Raw genomic sequence first — 21024 nt, forward strand, 5'->3', positions numbered from 1 at the left:
GTGGTGGCACAAGCTTGTAATCCCAGCACTTCGGAGGCTGAGACAGGAAGATCACAGGTTCAAGACCAGCCTCAGCCACTTAGTGAGGCCCCTGGCAACTCAGTTAGCCCCTGTTTCAAAAATAAAGAATAAAGCCAGGCATGGTGGTGCACACTTGTAATACCCGCACTTGGGAAGTGGAGACAGGAGGATCGTGCAGGTTTGAAGCCAGCCTCGCTGGCTTAAGGGACCCTGTTTCCAAATAAAATATAAAATAGGGAGTATAATCCGGAGTTAGAAGGGTTCCATCCTCAGTACCACTTAAAAAATAAATAAATAAAGCTGGTCACACAGGTTCGATCACACAGGTTCGAAGCCAGCCTCAGCTACTTAGTGAGGTTCTCAGCAACTTAGTGAGACCCTGTTTCCAAATAAAGTAAAAATAGGTCAGGGAGTATAGCCTGGAGGTAGAAGGCCCCTGGGTTCCACCCTCAGTACCTCAAAATAAAATAAAGAATAAAAAATTAGGGCTGGGGTGTCACTCAGAGGTAGAATGCTCCTGGTTCCCATCCCCAGTACTGCAAAAAAAAATTGTGTTCTGACCTTCCAAGGACCATATTCAAATACTATCTCTATATTTGGTCCCCATCACAAATATCTTCCTGGGCTGAAATGGAGCTCAATGGAACAGCCCCTGCTTATCAATGCATGCCTAAAGCCAGGTTCTATCCACCAAAAAAAGGAAAGAAAGAAAAGAGAAAGCCAGGCGTGGTGGCGCACGCTTGTCATCCCAGCATTCAGGAGGCTGAGACCGGAGGATAGTGGTTCACAGACAGCCTCAGCTACTTAGTGAGGCCCTCTGCAAATCAGTGAGACCCGGTTTCAAAATAAAGAATAAAAAATAGTGCTGAGGGTGTTCAAGGCCAGCCTCAGCAATTTAATGAGAAACTCAGAAACATAGCAAGACCCTACTTCAAAATAAAATAAAAGCCGGGCGTAGTGGCGCACACTTGTAATCCCGGCATTTGGGAGGCTGAGACTGGAGGATGGCCGTTTATGGACAGCCTCAGCTATTTAGTGAGGCCCTCCACAACGTAGTGAGACCCTGTTTCAAAATAAAGAATAAAAAAAATAGGGCAGGGGGTGTAGCTTGGAGGTTGAATGCCCCTGGGTTCCATCCCCAGACCCGCAAAATATAAATAAACAAAATAAAATAAAAAGGACGGGAGCGTAGTTTGGAAGTAGAATGCCCCTGGTTCAATTCCCAATAGTAAAAACATACAAAGAGAAGAGAAGATATGTCTCTGTACTGTGAACTCAAATTCCGTTTTTTTTTTTTTTTGCGGAAATGGGGGGGGCGCTCTACCTCTGAGCTACACCTACAACCCTATTCTTTATTCTATTTTTGAAACAGGATCTCACTAATTTGTGGGGGGCCTTACTAAATAGCTGAGGCTGGCTGCAAACCTGCGCTCCTCCTGTCTCAGCCTCCCAAGTACTGGGGTCACAAGTGTGCACGGCTAATGACTTATTTTATCTTATGTAGCATTTATGACTTCATAACCGGCTACAAAACTATCTGTGTACATGATTTCTCTCTGCTGCTATTTGGGAAATAACTTATTTATTTATCTTGTGGCCCGGGGAACTGAACTCAGGGGTGCTCTACCACTGAGCTACACCCCAGGTCCTTTTTATATTGAATCAAGATCGCACTAGGTTGCCAAGGCTGTTCTTTTGTTTTATTTCCAGTACTGGGGACTGGATCCAGGGGCATTCTACCTTCAAGCTACACACCCAGCCCAATTGTTTATCCTTTATATTTTTTGTTGTTGTTCTTTGTGGGTCTGGGGACAGAACCCAAGGGCACTCAACCTCAGAGCGTATTTTTTATTTTGAAACAGGGTCTCACTGAGTTGCAAAAAGCCTCACTAAGTAGCTGAGGCTGGCCACAAACCACAATCCTGTCTCAGCCTCCCAAATGCTTGGATTACAAGTGTGCACCACCACACCTGGCCTTATTCTTTATTTTGAAAGAGGGTCTCACTAAGTTGCAGGGGGCCTCACTAAGTAACTGGGGCTATTCTCAAACCGCGATCCTCCTGTCTCAGCCTCCCGAATGCTGGGATCACACGCGTGCACCACCACGTCCAGCTCCGTGCCAAGGCTGTTCTTGAACTTGTGGTCATCTGGTCTCAGCCTCCCACCCACTGGACTACAGGTGTGTGCCACTGTGCCCACATGGAATAAAACTAATCTTTAGCCACACCTATCTTCCCACCTAAGTGCCCTCTCACGATCACACTCGTTCAGGACTGAGTATGAAAGCTGGGCACCATGGCCCCCGTCTGCACCCCGGGGAGGCTTAGGTGGAAGGATCACTCAAGTCCAGGAGTTCCTGGACAACACAGCAAGATCCTCTCTGGACAAAAAAAATAAATAAAAGGATTCTCAGGGCGCCCTGGCGCATGCCTGCAATCCCAAGACTTGGGAAGCTGAGACAAGAGGATCACAGGTTTGAGGCAAGTGCAAGGCCACTCAATAATCCTATTTAAAAACAGAAGCTCAAAGCAGAATGCCCTTGGCTTCTATCCCCAGTACCAAGACTCCACATAAATACCAACTCCTCTGCAAAACTTCTTAAACATCCCCCAAATCAGAGCTGTCTTCATTTCTCAACCCTGACACAACCAAAGTATTTTCAGGTTAGGACTGCTTTTTTTCCCTTGGGGACTGAACCCAGCGATGTTCTACCACTGAGCTATAATACCCCAGCCCTGTTTATTTTGAAACAGGGTCTCAGCAAGTTGCTGAGGCTGAGCTTGACCCTATGATTCTCCTGTCTTAGCCTCACAAGACTGGAACTGTAGGCAGGCACTGCCAAGCTGGGCTCTAGACGTGTGTGTGTGTGTGTGTGTGTGTGTGTGTGTGTGTGTGTGTTACTCAGAGTGGAACCCAGGGGCTTTTCTACTTCCAGGCTATACTCCCAGACCTATTATATACTTTATTTAGAAACAGGGTCTCACTTAGTTTGCTGAGAGCCTCACTAGGTTGCCGAGAGCCTCACTCAGTAGCTGAGGCTGGCTTTGAACCTGTGCGATCCTCCAGTCTCAGCCTCGCAAGCGCGGGGATTACAAGCGTGCGCCACCACGCCGGCTTCTAAGACTGCTTTTAACTGCTTCCTTACTTAGCAATCTCGCGGAACTAAGAATACCTTTAGAGGTAAGAACTTTTCATCACCCTACTGCAGCATCATGCCTTGCTACTAGTTGATACTCAGGTATTGGTTCTACGAATAAAGCATCCTTTGTAGGGTACCAAAAATTTCTTTTTGTGTCTGTGTTTCCAGAGATTGAACCCGGGGGCACTCTACCACCGAGCTACATCTCAGCCCTTTTGTATTGTTGAAACAGTGACTCCCCAAGTGACCAGGGGCTGGCGTCTAACCTGATATCCCCTAGTCTCAACCTCCCAAGTACTGAGACTGCAGGCATGCACCAAGACACCTGGCTTATATCATTTATTTATTTATTTATTTACTTATTTTTGCGGGTCTGGTAATGGAACCAAGGGGCATTCGACCTCTGAGATGCACCCCCTGCCCTATTTTTTTATTCTTTATTTTGAAACAGGGTCTCACTAAGTTGCAGAGGTCCTCACTAAGTAGTAGCTGAGGCTGTCCGGGAACCATGATCCTCCAGTCTCAGCCTCCCGAATGCTGGGATTACAAGCGTGCGCCTCCATGCCCAGCTATTTATTTATTTGGGGGAATACTAGGGAATAAACCCAGGGGTATTCTAAATCTGATCTATAGCCCCTAGCCCTTTTTTAAATTTTCTTTATTTATTTATTTATATATTTTTGCGGTACTGGGGATGGAACCCAGGGGCATTCTACCTTCAAGTGACAACCCCAGCCCTATTTTTATTCATTATTTTGAAACAGGGTCTCACTGAGTTATAAAGGGCCGCACTAAGTAGTAGCTGAAGCTGTCCACGAACCTCTCAGCCTCCCGGATACTGGGAATACAAGAGTTCGCCGCAGGGCCCAGGTAGGGGGTGTGTGTGGTGTGTGTGTGTGTGTGTGTGTGTGTGTGTGTGTGTGTGTGTGTGTTACCTGGGATGAAACCAGGTATTCTGGTTTCATCTGTGCATTCTACCTCCCAGCTATGCTCTATCCCTATTTTATTTTTTATTTTTAAACAGGGTCTCTTGTTAAGTTGCTGAGAGTCTAAGTTGCTGAGGATAGCTTCGAACCTGTGATCCTCCTGTCTCAGGCTATTGTACCTCACAGTTAACAAGAAAGCTGGGCTACAGATACCAGAAGTGGGCCGGGCGTGGTAGCACATGCTTGTAATCCTAGTACTTAGTAGGGAGGATCAGGAGGATCATAGTTTCATGGTCAGCCTCAGCTACTTAGCGAGGCCCTCCACAACTTAGGGAGACCCTGTTTCAAAATTTAAAAAAAAATCAGGTGGGGTATAGCTTGGAGGTAGAATGCCCCTGGGTTCCATCCCCAGTACCGCAAATATTAAAAATAAAAAGAATAAAAAATAGGCCTGGGGTATAGCTCAGAGGTAGAATGCCTAATTGGAGTTCTAGCCCCAGAACTGAAAAACAAAAAAAAAAGCAAAAAAAGATACTAGGAATGGCTATTTTGAGTCAAAACTAGGAGATAAAGTATCAGAGACAGGTTCTGAAAATAGTGGCAAAAGAACAAAATTCAAAGAACCTCTTCCAAGAACAAAAAGAAGAATTGGATACAACTAAGTATATCCTCCCCCCCTACTGGGGATGGAACCCAGGAGCATTCTACCTCTGAGCTGTACCCCAGCCCTATTGTATTCTTTATTTTGAAACAAGGTCCCCCTAAGTTGCAAAGGGCCTCATGAGTTGCTGAGGCTGGCCCTGAAGCTGGGACCCTCGAGTCACAGCCTCCCCAGCACTGGGATTACAAGCGTGAGCCACCATGCCCATGCCCAGCTTTCAGTATTATCTTTAATCATAAAAGGACAGAAATACACGGGCTACAATAACCTTTCAAAACAGAACATGTTCCTGGGCCATAATTAACATTCCAGCCAAACTGTTTTTCCTTAGGAACCAGGCACAGTGGTGTACACCTGTAATTCCAGTACTTGGGAAGTTGAGACAGGACTGCAGGCTCAAGGACAGCCTCGAGGTTCTCAGCAACCTAGTGAGACCCTGTTTCAAAATTTAAGAAGTTTAGCCAGGCACAGTGCTGCACGCTTGTAACCCAGTACTCGGAAGGCTGAGAGACAGGAGGATCACAGGTTCAAGGACAGCCTCATCCTCCAACAAGTAGTGAGATTCTCAGCAACCTTTTTGAAGGACTGGGAGCGTAGCTTAGACCATCCCCTGGGTTCCATCTCCAGTACCACAAAAAAAGATTTTCCTTTGCACAAAAATGTTTGTACAAGTTTGTGTAGATACCATGACAAATATTAATAACCAAACAGCAGTATCCTAAGCATATAAATTTTAAAGCAAAAAGGTACATGTAGCCCTGCGCAGTGGTGCATGCTCGTAATTCCAGCATTCAGGAGGCTGAGACAGGAGGATCACGGTTCACAGACAGCCTCAGCTACTTAGTGAGGCCCTTTACAACTCAATGAGACCCTGTTTCAAAATAAAAATAAAAATTTAGGGCTGGGGGTGTAGCTCAGAGATAGAATGCCCCTGGGTTCCATCCCCAGTACCACAAAAAAAGATGCATGTATTGAATAAGGAAACTCCTCATCACTATCTTTCTAATCACTCCCCCAAAAGCAGATATAATGAATAAAGGATCAACATTCATAAACAGGAGTTATCTTTTTTTTATACAGAATCTCACTAAATTGCTGAGGCTGGTCTCAACCCTGTGATTCTCCTGTCTCAGCCTCGTAAGTACTGGGCTTACAGGTGTGCCTCACTATCCAGCAGTGACACATGCTTGTAATCCCACTATCTGGGAGGCTGAGACAAGAACAAGGCCAGCCTCAGTAACTTAGGGAGCACCTGTCTCAAAAATAAAAAAGGCTGGGGTATAACTCAGTAACTGAGCACCTGGGCTCAAGCCACACTACATATATGTATGTATGTATGTATGTATGTATGTGTGTATATATATATATATATATGTATGTATGTATGGACATGCACACATACATACACATACACACACATACACACACACACACATACACTTCAGGGAGCCAGGTGTGGTGGCGCACACCTATAATAGCAGTGTTTGGGAGGCTGACAGAGGAAGATTGCAGGGTCACGACAATTAGGAAGACCTTGGTTCCAAAATAAAAAATCAAATAGGGCTGAAGATGTAGCTCAGAGGTATAATGCCCATGGGTTCAATCCCCAGCGCCACAAAAAAATTAAACAAAATTAAAAATCGAATAAGAAAGAAAAAAGATAGGGAGGGAATCCCTGTGCTTGGGAAGCTGAGACAGGAGGATCGCATGGGTTGGAAGCCAGCCTCAGCTACTTAGTGAGGCTCTCGGCAACTTAGTGAGACCCAGTTGCCAAATAAAATAATAAAATAGGTCTAGGAGTATAGCCCGGAGGTAGAAAGCCCCTGGTTTCCACCCCCAGTACCACACAAAAAAAAGGCATTACTAGAGCCAGGCTTGGTGGCCCACGCTTATAATCCTAGTACTTGGGAGGCTGAGACAGGAAGATCGCAGGTTCAAAGCCAGCCTCGGCAATTTAGCAAGGCTCTGAGCAACCTAGTGAGACCCTGTTTCCAAATAAGAAATAAAATTGGGCTGGGAGAGTAGCCTGGAGGTAGAATGCCTCTGGGTTCAATTCTTAGTTCCAAAAAAAAGGGGGCTGTAGTATACCACAAAGGGGGGGCATGTATGGTGGCACATCCTTGTTATCCCAGAAAAGGGAGATAATCCATATTCAACCTATGTGGATTGTCTTCTTCCGGACATAGCCTCCATGTTGCCCAAGCTGGTCTGGAATTCCTGGGCTCAATCCTGGAATTTCCTAAATTCCTGGAAGTCCCTGCCTCAGCTTCTCAAGTGGCTGGACTATGGCTTTTAATGATCATTTTTGTTGTACTGGGGATTGAACCCAGGGCTATTCTATCACTGAAGTATATCCAGACTGCTTTTTTTTTTTTAAATTTGAAACAGGGCCTTGCTAAATTACTGCATGCTCCTCTACAATCCTCCAGTCTCAGCTTTTCAAGTGCTGGGATTACAGTACTTGAAAGGCACTGCTCCAGGCTCCAAGCTCCAGGTTTAAACTTAAGGCTCTGAAGCCCGGCATGGCGGCAGGTGCTTGTAAACCCCTGTAACTGGGAGGCCGAGACAGGAGAATTGCCGGGTGAAGGACAGCCCCAGCAAGAAGGAGACTTTCATCAACCTAGCGAGGCTGTTTCAAAATAAAAATAAAAAATGGGGCTAGGGTTGTAGCCCTGACGTAGAACACCTGAGTTCAATTTCTAGTACCTAAATAAATAAACGTAGACTTTGTGATACTTGATAAAATCTCGAGGTCAATTTTAAGTGGAAGGTACGCCGTTCACATATATGAATCCCAATAATAACCAGCCAACAGTTTGTACTGGATAGCTCTTCCGTGCCCAATGTCCGTGCCCATATATGAAGTTGGAGACAAGACAAATTCCGAAACCGAGGCTTCAATCTTTCACAAGCACGGCTCTATAGTTTAAGAATGAAAGTGTGATTTCCCTAGGTAAGGAAAACGTCATCTATCAGCCTTTCACTACTTGCTAATACAGAAAGACAGGCCTAATAAAGTATCCGATTCATTCTCCAATTCTCCATTGTCGCTAAAGTGTTCTGAAAACAGTCATTCTAATAGTTACTCAAAGGCCCGATTTGCCAACTACGAATGCAATTCGGATCCATGCTCCCTGTAATTTTATTTTGCCACCGGGCACGAAGAATCCATCTCAGAATAGAAGAATCACTTAATGCACTTCGTGGGATGAAAAAATCAAACATCCAACTGCCTGAAAAACAATACAGCCACCTGCGTAAAAGGAGTATGCATGTCATCTTAACTACCCACACTGACACTGTCAACAGACAAATCCCAAGCACGCGTGAAAAACAGCCTTAACCTAATAAACGTGCTCGCCTCCGAAGACACGGCCTGCCGGGCACGGCTACCCCGGCGAGGCATCTGACTTCTCCCGATCCATCATGAAATAAATAAAAACCGGGGCCAACGAGTGCTCCTCGGAATCTGCCCATAAAGTTAGGCAACCCATGCCATGTCCCATTAAAAGCTGGCCTTCGCAAAAAAAAAAAAGAAGAAGAAGAAAAAAATCAAAATGTAGTCGATCGGCGGGGTCCCCTAGAAGCAAAAATCCTGCGTCAATACCCCTCCGCGGGCGGGCGACGAGGATACAGCCGAGGACACCCTGCAGGATGTAGAGGAGAGGACGATCTACGAGGCTGGCCGGGCACTCCTCCCTCCCCCCCCCAAATAAAAATAAACGATTGTCTCCGGGAACTGAAGAGAAGGGCAGCCCGGAGCCGCGGAGCCCGCCGACCTGGCGTCCCGGCGTGCGGCGGCGATGCCGACGCCAGCCCGTCGCCCCAGCTCCACATCCTCCCTCGCCCTTCCCCCTCCCTCCGCACGCAGTTTCGAGGCCCGCGGAAGAGGAAGAATGGGCGAGCCGGCCGAGCCCCCCGGCCGCGCAGACGGCGGGCCCCCGGCGCCCCGCGCCCCCGGCCGTGGCACGTCGCCGCCCGCACCCGCCGCCCGGGCCCCGCCGCGGCCGAGCCGGCGCCGCGTCCTACCTCATGGGCTCCGCGCTCATGTTTTCGCTCGACCGCCTCGCCCGCCGCCCCGCCGCTCCGCCCTGGCCCGGCCCGGCTCCCGCGGCCAGGCCCCGGACGCTTAGCGATCGCCGGCGCCGGGGACGAAGCCTCCCCGCCGCTCAAAGGCCGCTGCCGCCGCAGGAGCCGCGGAAACAAAGCGACGCCGCCGCCGCCGCCATTTTGTTGGGCCGAGGCTCGGGCCGGAGAATTGGCCCGTCCCCCCGGCGCCTCTTCTCTCCAGCCATTGGCTGCCGCCGCCTCCACGCCGTTCTCATTGGCTGCGGGGATTCACCTTCTTCGGGGGCCTGTTGCTAAGGCGGTCGACGTCATTTGATCCCCTCCACCTTTTTTTCGCAGGGGGTCCAATTCAGTCCCGGGGTGACCTGATCGGCGCTAGGGACGGACTTGGCCTTCACGCTGAAAAGGCCCGTTCGGACCATCTTCTCTCCTTCCGTGGAATCGATGAACCCCTATCAACAATGTCCGCTTCTTGAGATCAGCCTCTACGCCCCGCGCTACGCTCATCCTCTCCCCGAATTACCTTCTGTCATCCGTACCCCTCGAAGTAGACAGACCCACACTTTCCAGATGAGAGACGCAAAGTGGCAGAGCCGTCGACTTGACATTCAGACCCTAAACTGCCCTCAACCACTTCTCCGGGTAGCCACCCTAGATAAATATTTGCTTTCTGCCCGGCGTGCTGAAGGCTGAGGCAGGAGGATGCCAGGTGCAAATTGGAAAAAAAAAAAAAAAACAACTCAGCAATTGAGGGACGCCCTCAGCAACTTAGCGAGACCCTGTTTCAAAACCAAAAATAAAACACGGAGCAGGGCGTGTTGGCGCACGCCTGTGATCCCAGTACTTGGGAGGCTGAAACAGGAAGATCCGGGTTCCCAGCTACCTAGTGAGGCCCTCTGCAACTTAGTGAGACCCTGTTTCAAAATAAAGAGGAAAGAAAAAATACGGCTGAAGGTGTAACTCGGAGTTAAAATACCTGCCCCTGGGGTTTCATCCTCAGTACTGAAAAAAAAAAAAAAAGACTGGGGGTGCAGCGGAGGTAGATTGTCCTTGGGTTCAAACTCCAGAATCACACACACACACACACACACACACACACACACACACACACACGTTGGTGCCACCGTCCTCAAAACCTGAGATCCTTCTGTCCCAGCCTTCCAAGTACAGGGATTACAGACGTGCACCATCACTCCGAATCAAACTCTTAAACTGCCTCTAGGAATGCACATATAGTACTTGGGAGGCTGAGACAGGAAGATCGCATATTCGCGGCCAGCCTCGGCTACTTAGTGAGGCCCTCAGCAATTTAGTGAGACCCTGTTTCAAAATAGAGAATGAAGCCGGGCGTGGTGGCACAGGCTTGTAATCCCAGCATTCGGGAGGCAGAGACCGGAGGATTGCGATTCACAGACAGCCTCAGCTACTTAGTGAGGCCCTTTGCAACTCAGTGAGGCCTGTTTTAAAATAAAGAATAAAAAATAGGGCAGGGGGTGAGAGGTGGAATGCCCCTGGGTTCCATCCCTAATACCGCAAAAAAAAAAAGGAAAAAATAATGCACACATAGATGGTTCATTTCCCCAGTCAATGGGATGTGTAGTTCACCAACAACCAATCTTCATGTTTCCTTCTGTTTCCTTTTCAACACAGAGGAGGTTTAGCTGGACGATTTCCAGCTTTCCTGTTCTTATAATTTGAATCTTTAACAGGGAAACTGACAAGTCAGTTCTCTAAAACTGAATAGCTTTTGGTTTCATTTCCAATTTTTTTTTGGGGGGGGTCTGTGGATGGAACCCAGGGGCATCCTACCTCCAAGCTATACCCCCAGTCCTATTTTTTTATTCTTTATTTTGAAACCAGGTCTCACTGAGTTGCAGAGGGCCTCACTAAGTAGCTGAGGCTGTCTGCGAACCATGATCCTCCTGTCTCAGCCTCCTGAATGCTGGGATTACAAGCGTGCGCCACCACGCCCGGCTCTCCTTTCCAAATTTATTTTACCATGCATGCTCATTTTTTTTAAGTTCACCTGCCGGGCGTGGTGACCCACACGTGTAATCCCAGCATTCGGGAGGCTGAGACAGGAGGATTGCGGTTCGCAGACAGCCTCAGCTACTTAGTGAGGTCCTCCGCAACTTAGTGAGACGCTGTTTCAAAATAAAGAATAAAATAGGGCTGGGGGTGTAGCTCGGAGGTCAAATGCCCCTGGGTTCCATCCCCAAAACCCGAAAAAAAATAGAGATAGGGGTGTAGCACAGAGGTAGAACGCCTTTGGTTCAATCCCCAGTATCAAAAATGAATGAATCAATTATCAAACAATATAAAAGATAAAACTGTTGAGGAATCACCAGAAAGAGCCAATGTCTAGGGCCCTTGAATTGTTGCACGATTTGTGCTTTCTTCTAATCCCCACCGAGCTTTCTTAATAGCTCTGGATCTCCACACTAATAAGAGCTCTTCCAGGAGGTCTTATTGATATGGAAAATGCATTGGGCTACAGGCTCTCAGGTTTCTCTTGCCTTCAGAGGAAGCTAAAGTCTACTCTCAGTCTGAGGGCCAGGGAACTTCTTGATATGTATGTAAAGCTAATTAACACCCTCCTTCTCATAGCTCTGGGCTCAGGAATAAAAACTAGCCCTCTCCTTTGTCCTGGGAGCCAGCCTGACCTTCACTCTTGAATAGTGCTAAGCCTACCTTCTGCTCCAGAAAAAAATCCCAATAAATAAGAATCTGGTACTCTGATTCTTCTACTTTTTTTCTTTTTTGGCGATATTGGGGATGGAAGCCAGGGGCATTCTACCTCCAAGCTACACCCCCAGCCCTATTTATTTATTTATTTATTTTATTATTTTATTATTTTTTGTGTGGTACTGGGGGTGAAACCCAGAGGCTTTCTACCTCCGGGCTATACTCCCAGACCTATTTTATATTTTATTTGGAAACAGGGTCTCACAAAGTAGCTGAGGCTGGCTTCGAACCTGTGCAATCCTCCTGTCTCAGCCTCCCAAGCGCGGGGATTACAAGCGTGTGCCACCACGCCCGGCAGAGATCTATTTTATATTTTATTTGGAAACAGGGTCTCTTAAACCAGCTGAGGCTGGCTTCAAAACTGCACAATCCTCCTTTCTCAACCTCCCAAGCGTGGGGATTACAAGCGTGAGCCACCATGCCCGGCTTTTTATGATTTTGAAACAGGGTCTCACTGAGTTGCAAGGGGCCTCACTAAACTGAGGCCGCTGTGAACCCTAATCCTCCTATCTCAGCCTCCCAAATGCTGGGATTACAAACCTGTGCCACCACGCCTGGCCTTTGATTTGTTTCTGTTTTTGTTTTTGATGGACATCACAAGAACTCATTCATCTGGCATCACTGGAACCCAACCCAGCGCCTCCTACATGGTGGGCAGGCACTCTACTATGAGCTGCATACCCGCAGCCTCTACGTGTGTGTGTGTGTGTGTGTGTGTGTGTGTGTGTGTGTGTGTGTGTGTTATTGGGGATTGAATCTTGAATCCACGGGCATTGTCCTGATGAGCTACATTCCTAGCACTATTTTAACTTCTTCTTTTTTTTTTTTTGCAAGTCTGTGGATGGAATTCAAGGGCATTCAACCTCCAAGCTACACCCTCTGCCCTATTTTTTTATTCTTTATTTTGAAACCGGGTCTCACTGAGTTATGGAGGGCCTCACTAAGTAGCTGAGGCTGTCCGCGAACCGCGATCCTCCAGTCTCAGCCTCCCGAATATAGGGATTACAAGCGTGCGCCACCACGCCTGGCTTTAACTTCTTGAAGTAACTATGCACTAGCCTCAAACATGTGATCTTCCTGTCTCGGTCGCCTGAGTACTGAGATTACAGCTGTTCGCCACCATGCCCACTTCAGAAAGTTAACTTCTTTTATGTATGCATGTATGTATGTATGTATGTATGTATGTATGCATTTATTTATATATTTATTTGTGGTACTGGGGATGGAACCCAGGGACATTCTACCTCCTAGCTATACCCTCGACCCTATTTTTTATTCTTTATTTTGAAACAGGGTCTCACTGAGTTGCAAAGAGCCTCACTAAGTAGCTGATGCTGGCAACGAACCACGATCCTCCTGTCTCAGCCTCCAGAATGCTGGGATTACAAGCATGCGCCACCACGCCCGGCCTATCTACTATTTTTATAATTACATAAAGCAAAGAGCATAGAACATTTAGCCAGTATGTAATCATATAATAATAAAGGGTAGTCCTTTTTTTGGTTTAAATACTAGGGATTGAACCCAGGGACATTCTACATTTGAGCCACAGCCCTAGCCCTTCTTAATTTTTATTTTGAAAGAGGGTCTCACTAAGTTGCTGAGGACCTCACTAAGTAGCTGAGGCTGGCTTCGAACCTGTGCGATCCTCCTGTCTCAGCCTCCCGAATGCTGGGATTAAAAGCATGTGCCAAGCCGGGCGTGGTGGCTCACGCTTGTATTCCCAGCATTCGGGAGGCTGAGACCTGGAGGATCACGGTTCGCGGACAGCCTCAGCTACTTAGTGAGTCCCTCTGCAACTCAGTGAGACCCGGTTTCAAAATAAAGAATAAAAAATAGGGTAGGGGGTGTAGCTCAGAGGTCAAATGCCCCTGGGTTCCATACCCAGTCCCGCAAAAAAAAAATAAAAAAATAAAAAAGCATGTGCCACACACCTGGCTAAATTCTTTTTTTATTTATTTTTTATTTTTTTTGGGGGGGCAAGTCTGGCGATGGAACCCAAAGGCATTTGGCCTCCGAGCTACACCCTCTGCCCAATTTTTTTATTCTTTATTTTGAAATAGGGTCTCACTGAGTTGCGGAGGGCCTCACTAAGTAGCTGAGGCTGTCTGCAAACAGCGATCCTCCAGTCTCAGCCTCCCAAATGCTGGGATTACAAGCGTGCGCCACCACGCCCGGCTAAATTCTCTTTTTAAATATGCTTTTAGCCGGGCGTAGTGGCGCACGCTTGTAATCCCAGCGCTTGGGAGGCTGAGACAGGAGGATCACACAGGTTCAAAGCCAGCCTCAGCTACTTAGTGAGGCTGTTAGCAACTTAGAGAGACCCTGTTTCAAAATAAAGAATAAAAAGTAAGTAGGGCAGGGGGGATTGCTCAGGGGTCCCATGCACCTGGGTTCCATCCCCAGACCTGCAAATAAATAAATATGCTTTTATTGGTACATTATAGTCACACATCATAATGTAAATCATGTTGACAGAGACATCCGTGCACACAGCACTTGGTGTCCCCCGCTCCCGCCGTCTCCCCATCTTCCCCGCTTCCCCAGAGTACAGGGACCAGCGTTGGTATATTCACATATGAACACATAGCCAATGGGAGTCATTCCTTCAGTGAAGCTCACTCTTTCCCCTCCCCTCCCCTAGACCACATCCCTGGCTCCGCTGAGGTTTCTCCTCCATTGGCCGGAGTCCCCCTGGTATCCCAATTACGCCCTACGCTTGCGCATATTAGAGAAAACAGATGATCCTTCACTTTCGGTGACTGGCTAAAATCACTTAACAGCATTTCCAGGTCTTTCCATCTCCTTGCGAATGCCATGATTTTGTTTTTCTTTATTGCTGGGTAGATTTTCATTGTGCGTATTTCCCATAATTTTGCAATCCATTCTACATTGTTGATGGAGATGTAGGTTGGTTCCATATTTTGGCTATTACAAATTGTGCTGCTATGAACATGGGTATGCGTATGTTACTGTAGTTCTCTGATTTCAACCCCTTTGGAAAGATACCCAGGAGCCGGGTGTGGTGGCGCACGCTTGTAATCCCCGCGCTTGGGAGGCAGAGACAGGAGGATCGCACGGGTTCGAAGCCAGCCTCAGCTACTTAGTGAGGCTCTCAGAAACTTAGTGAGACCCTGTTTCCAAATAAAGTATAAAATAGGTCTGGTAGTATAGCCTGGAGGTAGAAAAGCCACTGGGCTCCACCCTCAGTATCACAAAAAAAAGAAAGAGAAAAGAAGGCAGCCCCTTATCTACACTCATCTTGACTGTTTTTTGGTTTAGTATTGGATTTTGGGCCCAGGGATGTTCTAATTCCAAGCTACACCCAAGCCTTATTTATTTATTTATTTATTTAATTTTGCAGTACTGGAGATGGAACCCAGGGGCATTTTACCTCTGAGGGACACCACCAGTCCTATTTTTCTTATTATTATTATTCGAGTCTCACTGAGTTGCAAAAAGCCTAAGTAGCTGAGGCTGGCCGCGAACCATTTTCTTCCTGTCTTAGCCTCCCAAATGCTGGGATTACAAGCATGCGTCACCATGCCTGGCTTTATTTGTGTGTGTGTGTGTGTGTGTGTGTGTGTGTGCGCGCGCGCATGTACGCGCGCACTACTGGGAAGGGGATGGAACCCAGGGGCATTACACCTCCAAGCTACACCCCAGACTTTTTTTTTTCTGGTACTGGGGGTGGAACCCAGGGGCTTTCCTACCTCCGGGATATACTCCCAGACCTATTTTATATTTTATATGGAAACAAGGTCTCACTGAGTTGCTGAGAGCCTAAGTAGCTGAGGCTGGCTTCGAACCCGTGCGATCCTCCTGTCTCAGCCTCCCAAGCGCAGGGATTACAAGCATGCGCCACCACGCCTGGCTTATTTTTTGTTATTTCTTTTTCTGGTACTGGGGGTGAAACCCAGCAGCTTTCTACCTCTGGGCTATACTCCCAGACCCATTTTATATTATTTATTTGGAAACAGGGTCTCACTAATTTTCTAAGAGCCTCGCTCAGTAGCTGAGGCTGGCTTCGAACCTGTGTGATCCTCCTGTCTCAGCCTCCCAAACGTGGGGATTACAAGCGTGCACCACCACGCCCGGCTATTTTTTGTTATTTTGAAACAGGGTCTTACTGAGTTGCAAAGTGTCTCACTAAGTGGTAGCTGAGGTTGTCTGTGAACTGTGATCCTCCTGTCTCGGCCTCCCAGATGCTGGGATTACAAGCATGTGCCACCACACCTGGCTCTTTATTTTGTATTTTGACACAGGCTCTCTTTAGATTGCTGAGGGCCTCACTAAGTTATTGCTAAGTGACCAGCTATGACTGGACACCTGGAGAAAGCAACACAAGGTCTTTTCAGGAGAATCAAGCTACCACAAGGTGTCCAGGGAGCCTAAAGCTGTCCAGGAGCTCTGTGCAGCCACTCGGCTTTCTTTGGGCTTGGCAATTTGACTGCAAAACAAACAATCTGACTTTTCAGAGGCTTTTGCCCTTTCAATACAGAGAAGGGCCATTGGAAACACAGCTGGTCTTTTTTTTATTGGCAAGGAGGGTACTGGGAATTGAACCCAGGCACGTTCTACCTACAAGCTCCACTCCCAGCCCCTTTATTTTTATTTTGGATCACGGTCTCCCTAAATTGCTGAGGTTGGCCTCCAAGCTGACATCCTCCTGTTTTAACCTCCAAAGTACTGGGATAGGAGGGGCGTATCACCACACCCAGAGTTCTTCAGTGTTTTAACTCGACCCCTCTTCTAGGTGTAATCAAAAACTCAGAATTTAAATTGTAAAAGTTTATTGATATGGTCAAAAAGCAAACAGCAAGACATTTGGTTATCTTTGCCACTAGAATGTGTCATTTTGAATAGTATCTTAAAAATGCATAACAAATGATATTTAAACCATTACTAGAAAAGTAAATAAAGAGTCTACTTAAGGCACTTCAGATGAAAGCTAACTTCAAAATTTCTGCAAAAGCAACACCATTTTTAGTAAATCTGCTTCCCAAAGCTTTTAGCCAATATGCTACCTTTCTCCTTAGAGAAGAATGTGCTTTTAAAGGGAGACGAAACAAATACCAAAAAAAAAATCATCATTCTTTTGATGACCGTGGAGACGGCAAAGTGCCCGGAGCTACGCAGATTCCATGGCAGTAGTATTCGCCTGGTCAGTCTGTGCAAGTCAGGGTATCTTCATACAAGTCTCGGAAGAAACACAGCATAGATTTATTTGGCCTGAGACAAGTACACAAAGAGCAAAAAAGGAATCGAGAGCCACCCAATTCACAGGGGAGTAATTACTAAAAAGCGGCTCCATTAAAAAGTAAGGGCTAATGGAGTGACAGGTGCACGCGCGCCTCTACCATCTTGTACTCCATTAAAGATGTGCGACTACAACGCATCAATAAAAAAATTTAAAAAAGAGTAAAAGGGCAACTGGATCCCACCAAATGTGCTAACACAAATCAAGACAAAAGCTCACATAAAATATTTCTTTGGGGGCAAATAAGAGGAGGGAGTACATCACAGTATCTGCTTAATGTAAATATTTCTTTGGGGGCAAATAAGAGGAGGGAGTACATCACAGTATCTGCTTAATGTAATACGTAACCTTTCTCTAAGAAGTTTTTCACAATTACAATTCTCCTACTTTGTAACAGTGGCGTTTCTGGTTACTCTTCATAAGGATGGAGGAGATTAAAGTTAAGTGTAATAATAATCTGAAGATATTCTTAGCAGAAATTTGGTTAGCACATAGGGTTATTTCTACTGTCAGGAAAAAAGATAAAATTCTTCAAAGTTTTATTTTGTTTCTCTACATTTTTTTTGGCAGTGCTGGGGGTTGAACTCTCAGGGGATGTTCTAACTCAGAGATATATTTCCAGCCCTATTTTATATTTTCATTTTATTTATTTTTATTTTTTGGCGGGTCTGGGGATAGAACCCAGGGGCATTCGACCTCTGAGCTACATCCCCTGCCCAATTTTTTATTTTTTGTGTTGAAACCGGGTCTCACTGAGTTGCAGAGGGCCTCACTAAGTAGCTGAGGCTGTCCAAGAACCACAATCCTCCAGTCTCAGCCTCCCGAATGCTGGGATTACAAGCGTGCGCCACCATGCCCGGCTTATTTTTTTCATTTTAAAACAAGGGTCTCGCTAAGTGTTGAGGCTGTCCTGAAATCCATGATCCTCCTGTCTCAGCCTCCCAAGTACTGGGATAACAGGCGTGCACCAGCATGCTCAGCTATACATGTTTTTAAGATGAGTGTCACCATGTTGCCTGGGCTGGCCGTGATTTCTTAGACTCGAGGGATCCTCCTACATCAATTTCCCAGTATCTGGGACAGGCATACTCTCCCACACTGGCTTTGTTTCTCTGCTTAAAAGGAGAGAATAAAGGCTAAAATAATGGCAAAAGCAGAACAGCCTTCAAAACTACTCAATTTCTGTACACAGGCAACAACTCAATTATCTGTCTCATTCTAAGGGAGGCTTTTTTCCTGAACACATCTGAGCCTATTTTCCCATTAGGTAAAGATGAAATAAATGACAATCTCAGTCAGAAACATTTTAGATCATCCCGAAGATACACTGGTTTTTATGCAATAAGCAACTATGATCTTCAGAGATGGGCCGCCTTTCAGAAATGGGCCACCTTCGATACAATTAAGAAGACAGAATGAATGTGCAATGTTCCCACATGTAAGGCAGATAATACCACACTCATGCAGAAATGATAATCATGTATTTAGATATAATTTGGAGCATCTGCAGCTGTCAAGATGCACACACAGTGGCGTATTCCGGTAGGAAAGCTGTAGGTGGGAGACTGACTCGTCTTTCTAAGGGCTAGCTCTGTATGCTGAAGAAGAGCCATCTTCAGAACACTGTCTGGAACATATGACTGCTCGGGCCGAAAGGAAATATGTGTTAAGAGTACACAGGCATGCAAAGATGGAGGAGTGGAGGATCCCTGATGCAGCAGGCCTACCTGGGAGCACCTGGCCAGAGCTCTCATTTCTTGCCACTGGAGAAGAGAATAGAAAGTTGGATGACTAAAAGTTGCCTAAAGAAGATTGGAGCTTTTGACTAAGATGAAGTAGTAGTTTTAAAATGTTTAATAATGCACTTAATTCTACAAAATTAAAATGTGCCCTAAAACTCACTGGGAGGGGAAAGTTAAGAGGACCATACGTTCTAAATACTTCATGATTTTGACAATAAATTGCTTGTGAAGGCACTACACATCTTCTTTGGTTAAATGATTAACTATTTAAACCACTGGAAAAAAAGAGGTAATACAAAAGACACAAGTTGCATTCTTCTTTTCAACGCCGCTGCTTTCTTCTCTCTCAGTTCCATTACTGCAGTGTATACACATCGCTGCGGTCATTTTTAACTCATCAGAAAGCTGAAAAAACACACACCCATCTATTAGTCTCTGAAAGAAAAGGAGGCTTTACTTCTAATAAATATGTAGTATGTTGATTTATTATTTATCTATTTATTTATTTTTGGTGGTGGTGGGTGGAACCCAGGGGCTTTTCTACCTCCAGGCTATACTCCCAAACCTACTTTATTATTTTTTTCAGTTTTTTTTTTTTTTTTTTTTTTTGGTGGTGGTGCTGGGGGTGGAACCCAGGGGCTTTTCTCTCTCCTGGCTATATAACAAAATGTAAGAAACTGAGAGATCAGGTAACCTTTTCTTTTGCAGGTCTGGGGATGGAACCCAGGGGCATAGATTCTACCTCTGAGCTACACCCCCCAGCCCTATTTTTTATTCTTTCTTTTGAAACCAGGTCTCACTGAGTTGCAAAGGGCCTCACTAAGTAGCTGAGGCTGTCCTTGAACTGTGATCCTTCTGTCTCAGTCTCCCAAATTCAGGGATTACAAGCGTGCGTCACCATGCCCGGCTTTAAAAATATATTTCTAAAAATATTTTTAGTATAAGGCCAGGCATGGTGGCGCACGCTTGTAATCCCCGCGCTTGGGAGACTGAGACAGGAGGATCGCGCAGGTTCGAAGCCAGCCTCAGCTACTTAGTGAGGCTCTCAGCAACTTAGTGAGACCCTGTTTCCAAATAAAATATAAAAAAGGTCTGGGAGTATAGCCCGGAGGTAGAAAGCCTCTGGGTTCCACCCCCAGTACCACCCCCAAAATTTTTTTTAGTATAGGGGATTGAACCCAAGGACATTCTGCCTCTGAGCTACACCCCAGCTCTTTCTTCATTTTTTAAAAATAGAGTTTCACAAAATTGCTAAGGCTGACGTTTTTGTTTTTTGTGTTTTTTTGGTGGTACTGGGGTTCCTGGAAACCCTTCTACCTCTGGGCTACACTCCCAGACCTATTTTTATATTATTATTTGGAAACAGGGTCCCTTAAACCAGGGAGGTTGGCTTAGAACCTGCGCGATCCTCCTGTCTCCGCCTCCCAGGCTTCGGGATTACAAGAGTGTGCCACCATGCCTGGCTACTATGGCTGACCTTTAACCTACAATCCCCTTCCTTGACTCAGCCCCTCAAGTACTGGAATTACAGGCATGTGCCTGGGGAAAGAAAAATTAATTAACTAATTAATTCAATATTTGTGGTACTAAGAATTGAACCCAGGGGCATTCTTCCTGAACTGTATGTACAGCCCTATTTTGTATTTTTATTTTGAAATGGGGTCTCACAAGGATGATGAGAGTCTCACTGTTTGCTGAGGCTACCCTCAGACCTGGTATTATATCAGTACAGGTATTACAGGTGTGCATCACTCTGGGTGGCTATTGAGAAACTTTAAAACACCCACATGAAAGGAAGGATAAAAGCAAGAATTTAGATTATAAATCAAGGATAAAAGTTCTTGTAATCCTAGTACTTGGGAGGCTGAAACAGGAGGATCATGGTTCAAAGTCAGCCTCCCCAATTTTTTTGAACCCAGGGCCATTCTACCACTGAGCTACACCTCCAGTCCTATTTTTTTCTGTGGTGCTGAGGATGGAATCCACAGGCATTCTACCTCTGAGCTACACCCACAGCCCCACATTTTATTCTTTATTTTGAAACAGGGTCTCACTGAGTTGCAAAGAGCCTAAGTAGCTGAAGCTGGACAGGAACCCAGATCCTCGGTCTTATCCCCCAAGTACCGAGATTACAACTGTGTCACCACGCCCAGCTGAGGCCCTCAGAAATTTAATGATACCCTTTTTCAAAATTAAAAAAAATGGGGCTAGCATGTTGCTCAGAGGTAGAATGTTCCTGTGTTCAATCCCCATTGCCACAAAATTTAAAAAAGCCAACTAGGATTTGTTAAAAACTATCTAGTAAAATTTTGTGTTAAAAATAAAACCTAGCAAGAAGATGGAAAGACCTGGAGAACGTTATGTTAAGTGAGATCAGCCAGGCACAGAAAGAGAAGGGACATATGTTTTCTCTAATATGCCCAAACTAGGGAGTATTAGGGATACCAGAGGGACTCCAGATA

General features: G+C 46.1%; 2 protein-coding genes across 2 annotated transcripts in view; both read right to left on the reverse strand.

Moving 5' to 3' along the window:
• ATRX (ATRX chromatin remodeler) overlaps window positions 1-7271 on the reverse strand; it is a gene marked incomplete at both ends in the record, with an annotated part of 162023 nt that extends 154752 nt beyond the window's left edge. The window contains one exon of the mRNA XM_080719003.1: window positions 7209-7271. Within this exon, the coding sequence (XP_080575129.1) occupies window positions 7209-7271 (63 nt within the window). The remainder of the gene's footprint in view (window positions 1-7208) is intronic.
• Window positions 7272-16887: 9616 nt separating this feature from the next.
• MAGT1 (magnesium transporter 1) overlaps window positions 16888-21024 on the reverse strand; it is a gene marked incomplete at both ends in the record, with an annotated part of 32734 nt that continues 28597 nt past the window's right edge. Inside the window, one exon of the mRNA XM_080719005.1 lies at window positions 16888-16948. Coding sequence (XP_080575131.1) covers window positions 16888-16948 — 61 coding nt within the window. The remainder of the gene's footprint in view (window positions 16949-21024) is intronic.

Source organism: Muscardinus avellanarius (assembly GCF_963383645.1).
Source record: "Muscardinus avellanarius genome assembly, chromosome: X".
NCBI lineage: Eukaryota > Metazoa > Chordata > Mammalia > Rodentia > Gliridae > Muscardinus > Muscardinus avellanarius.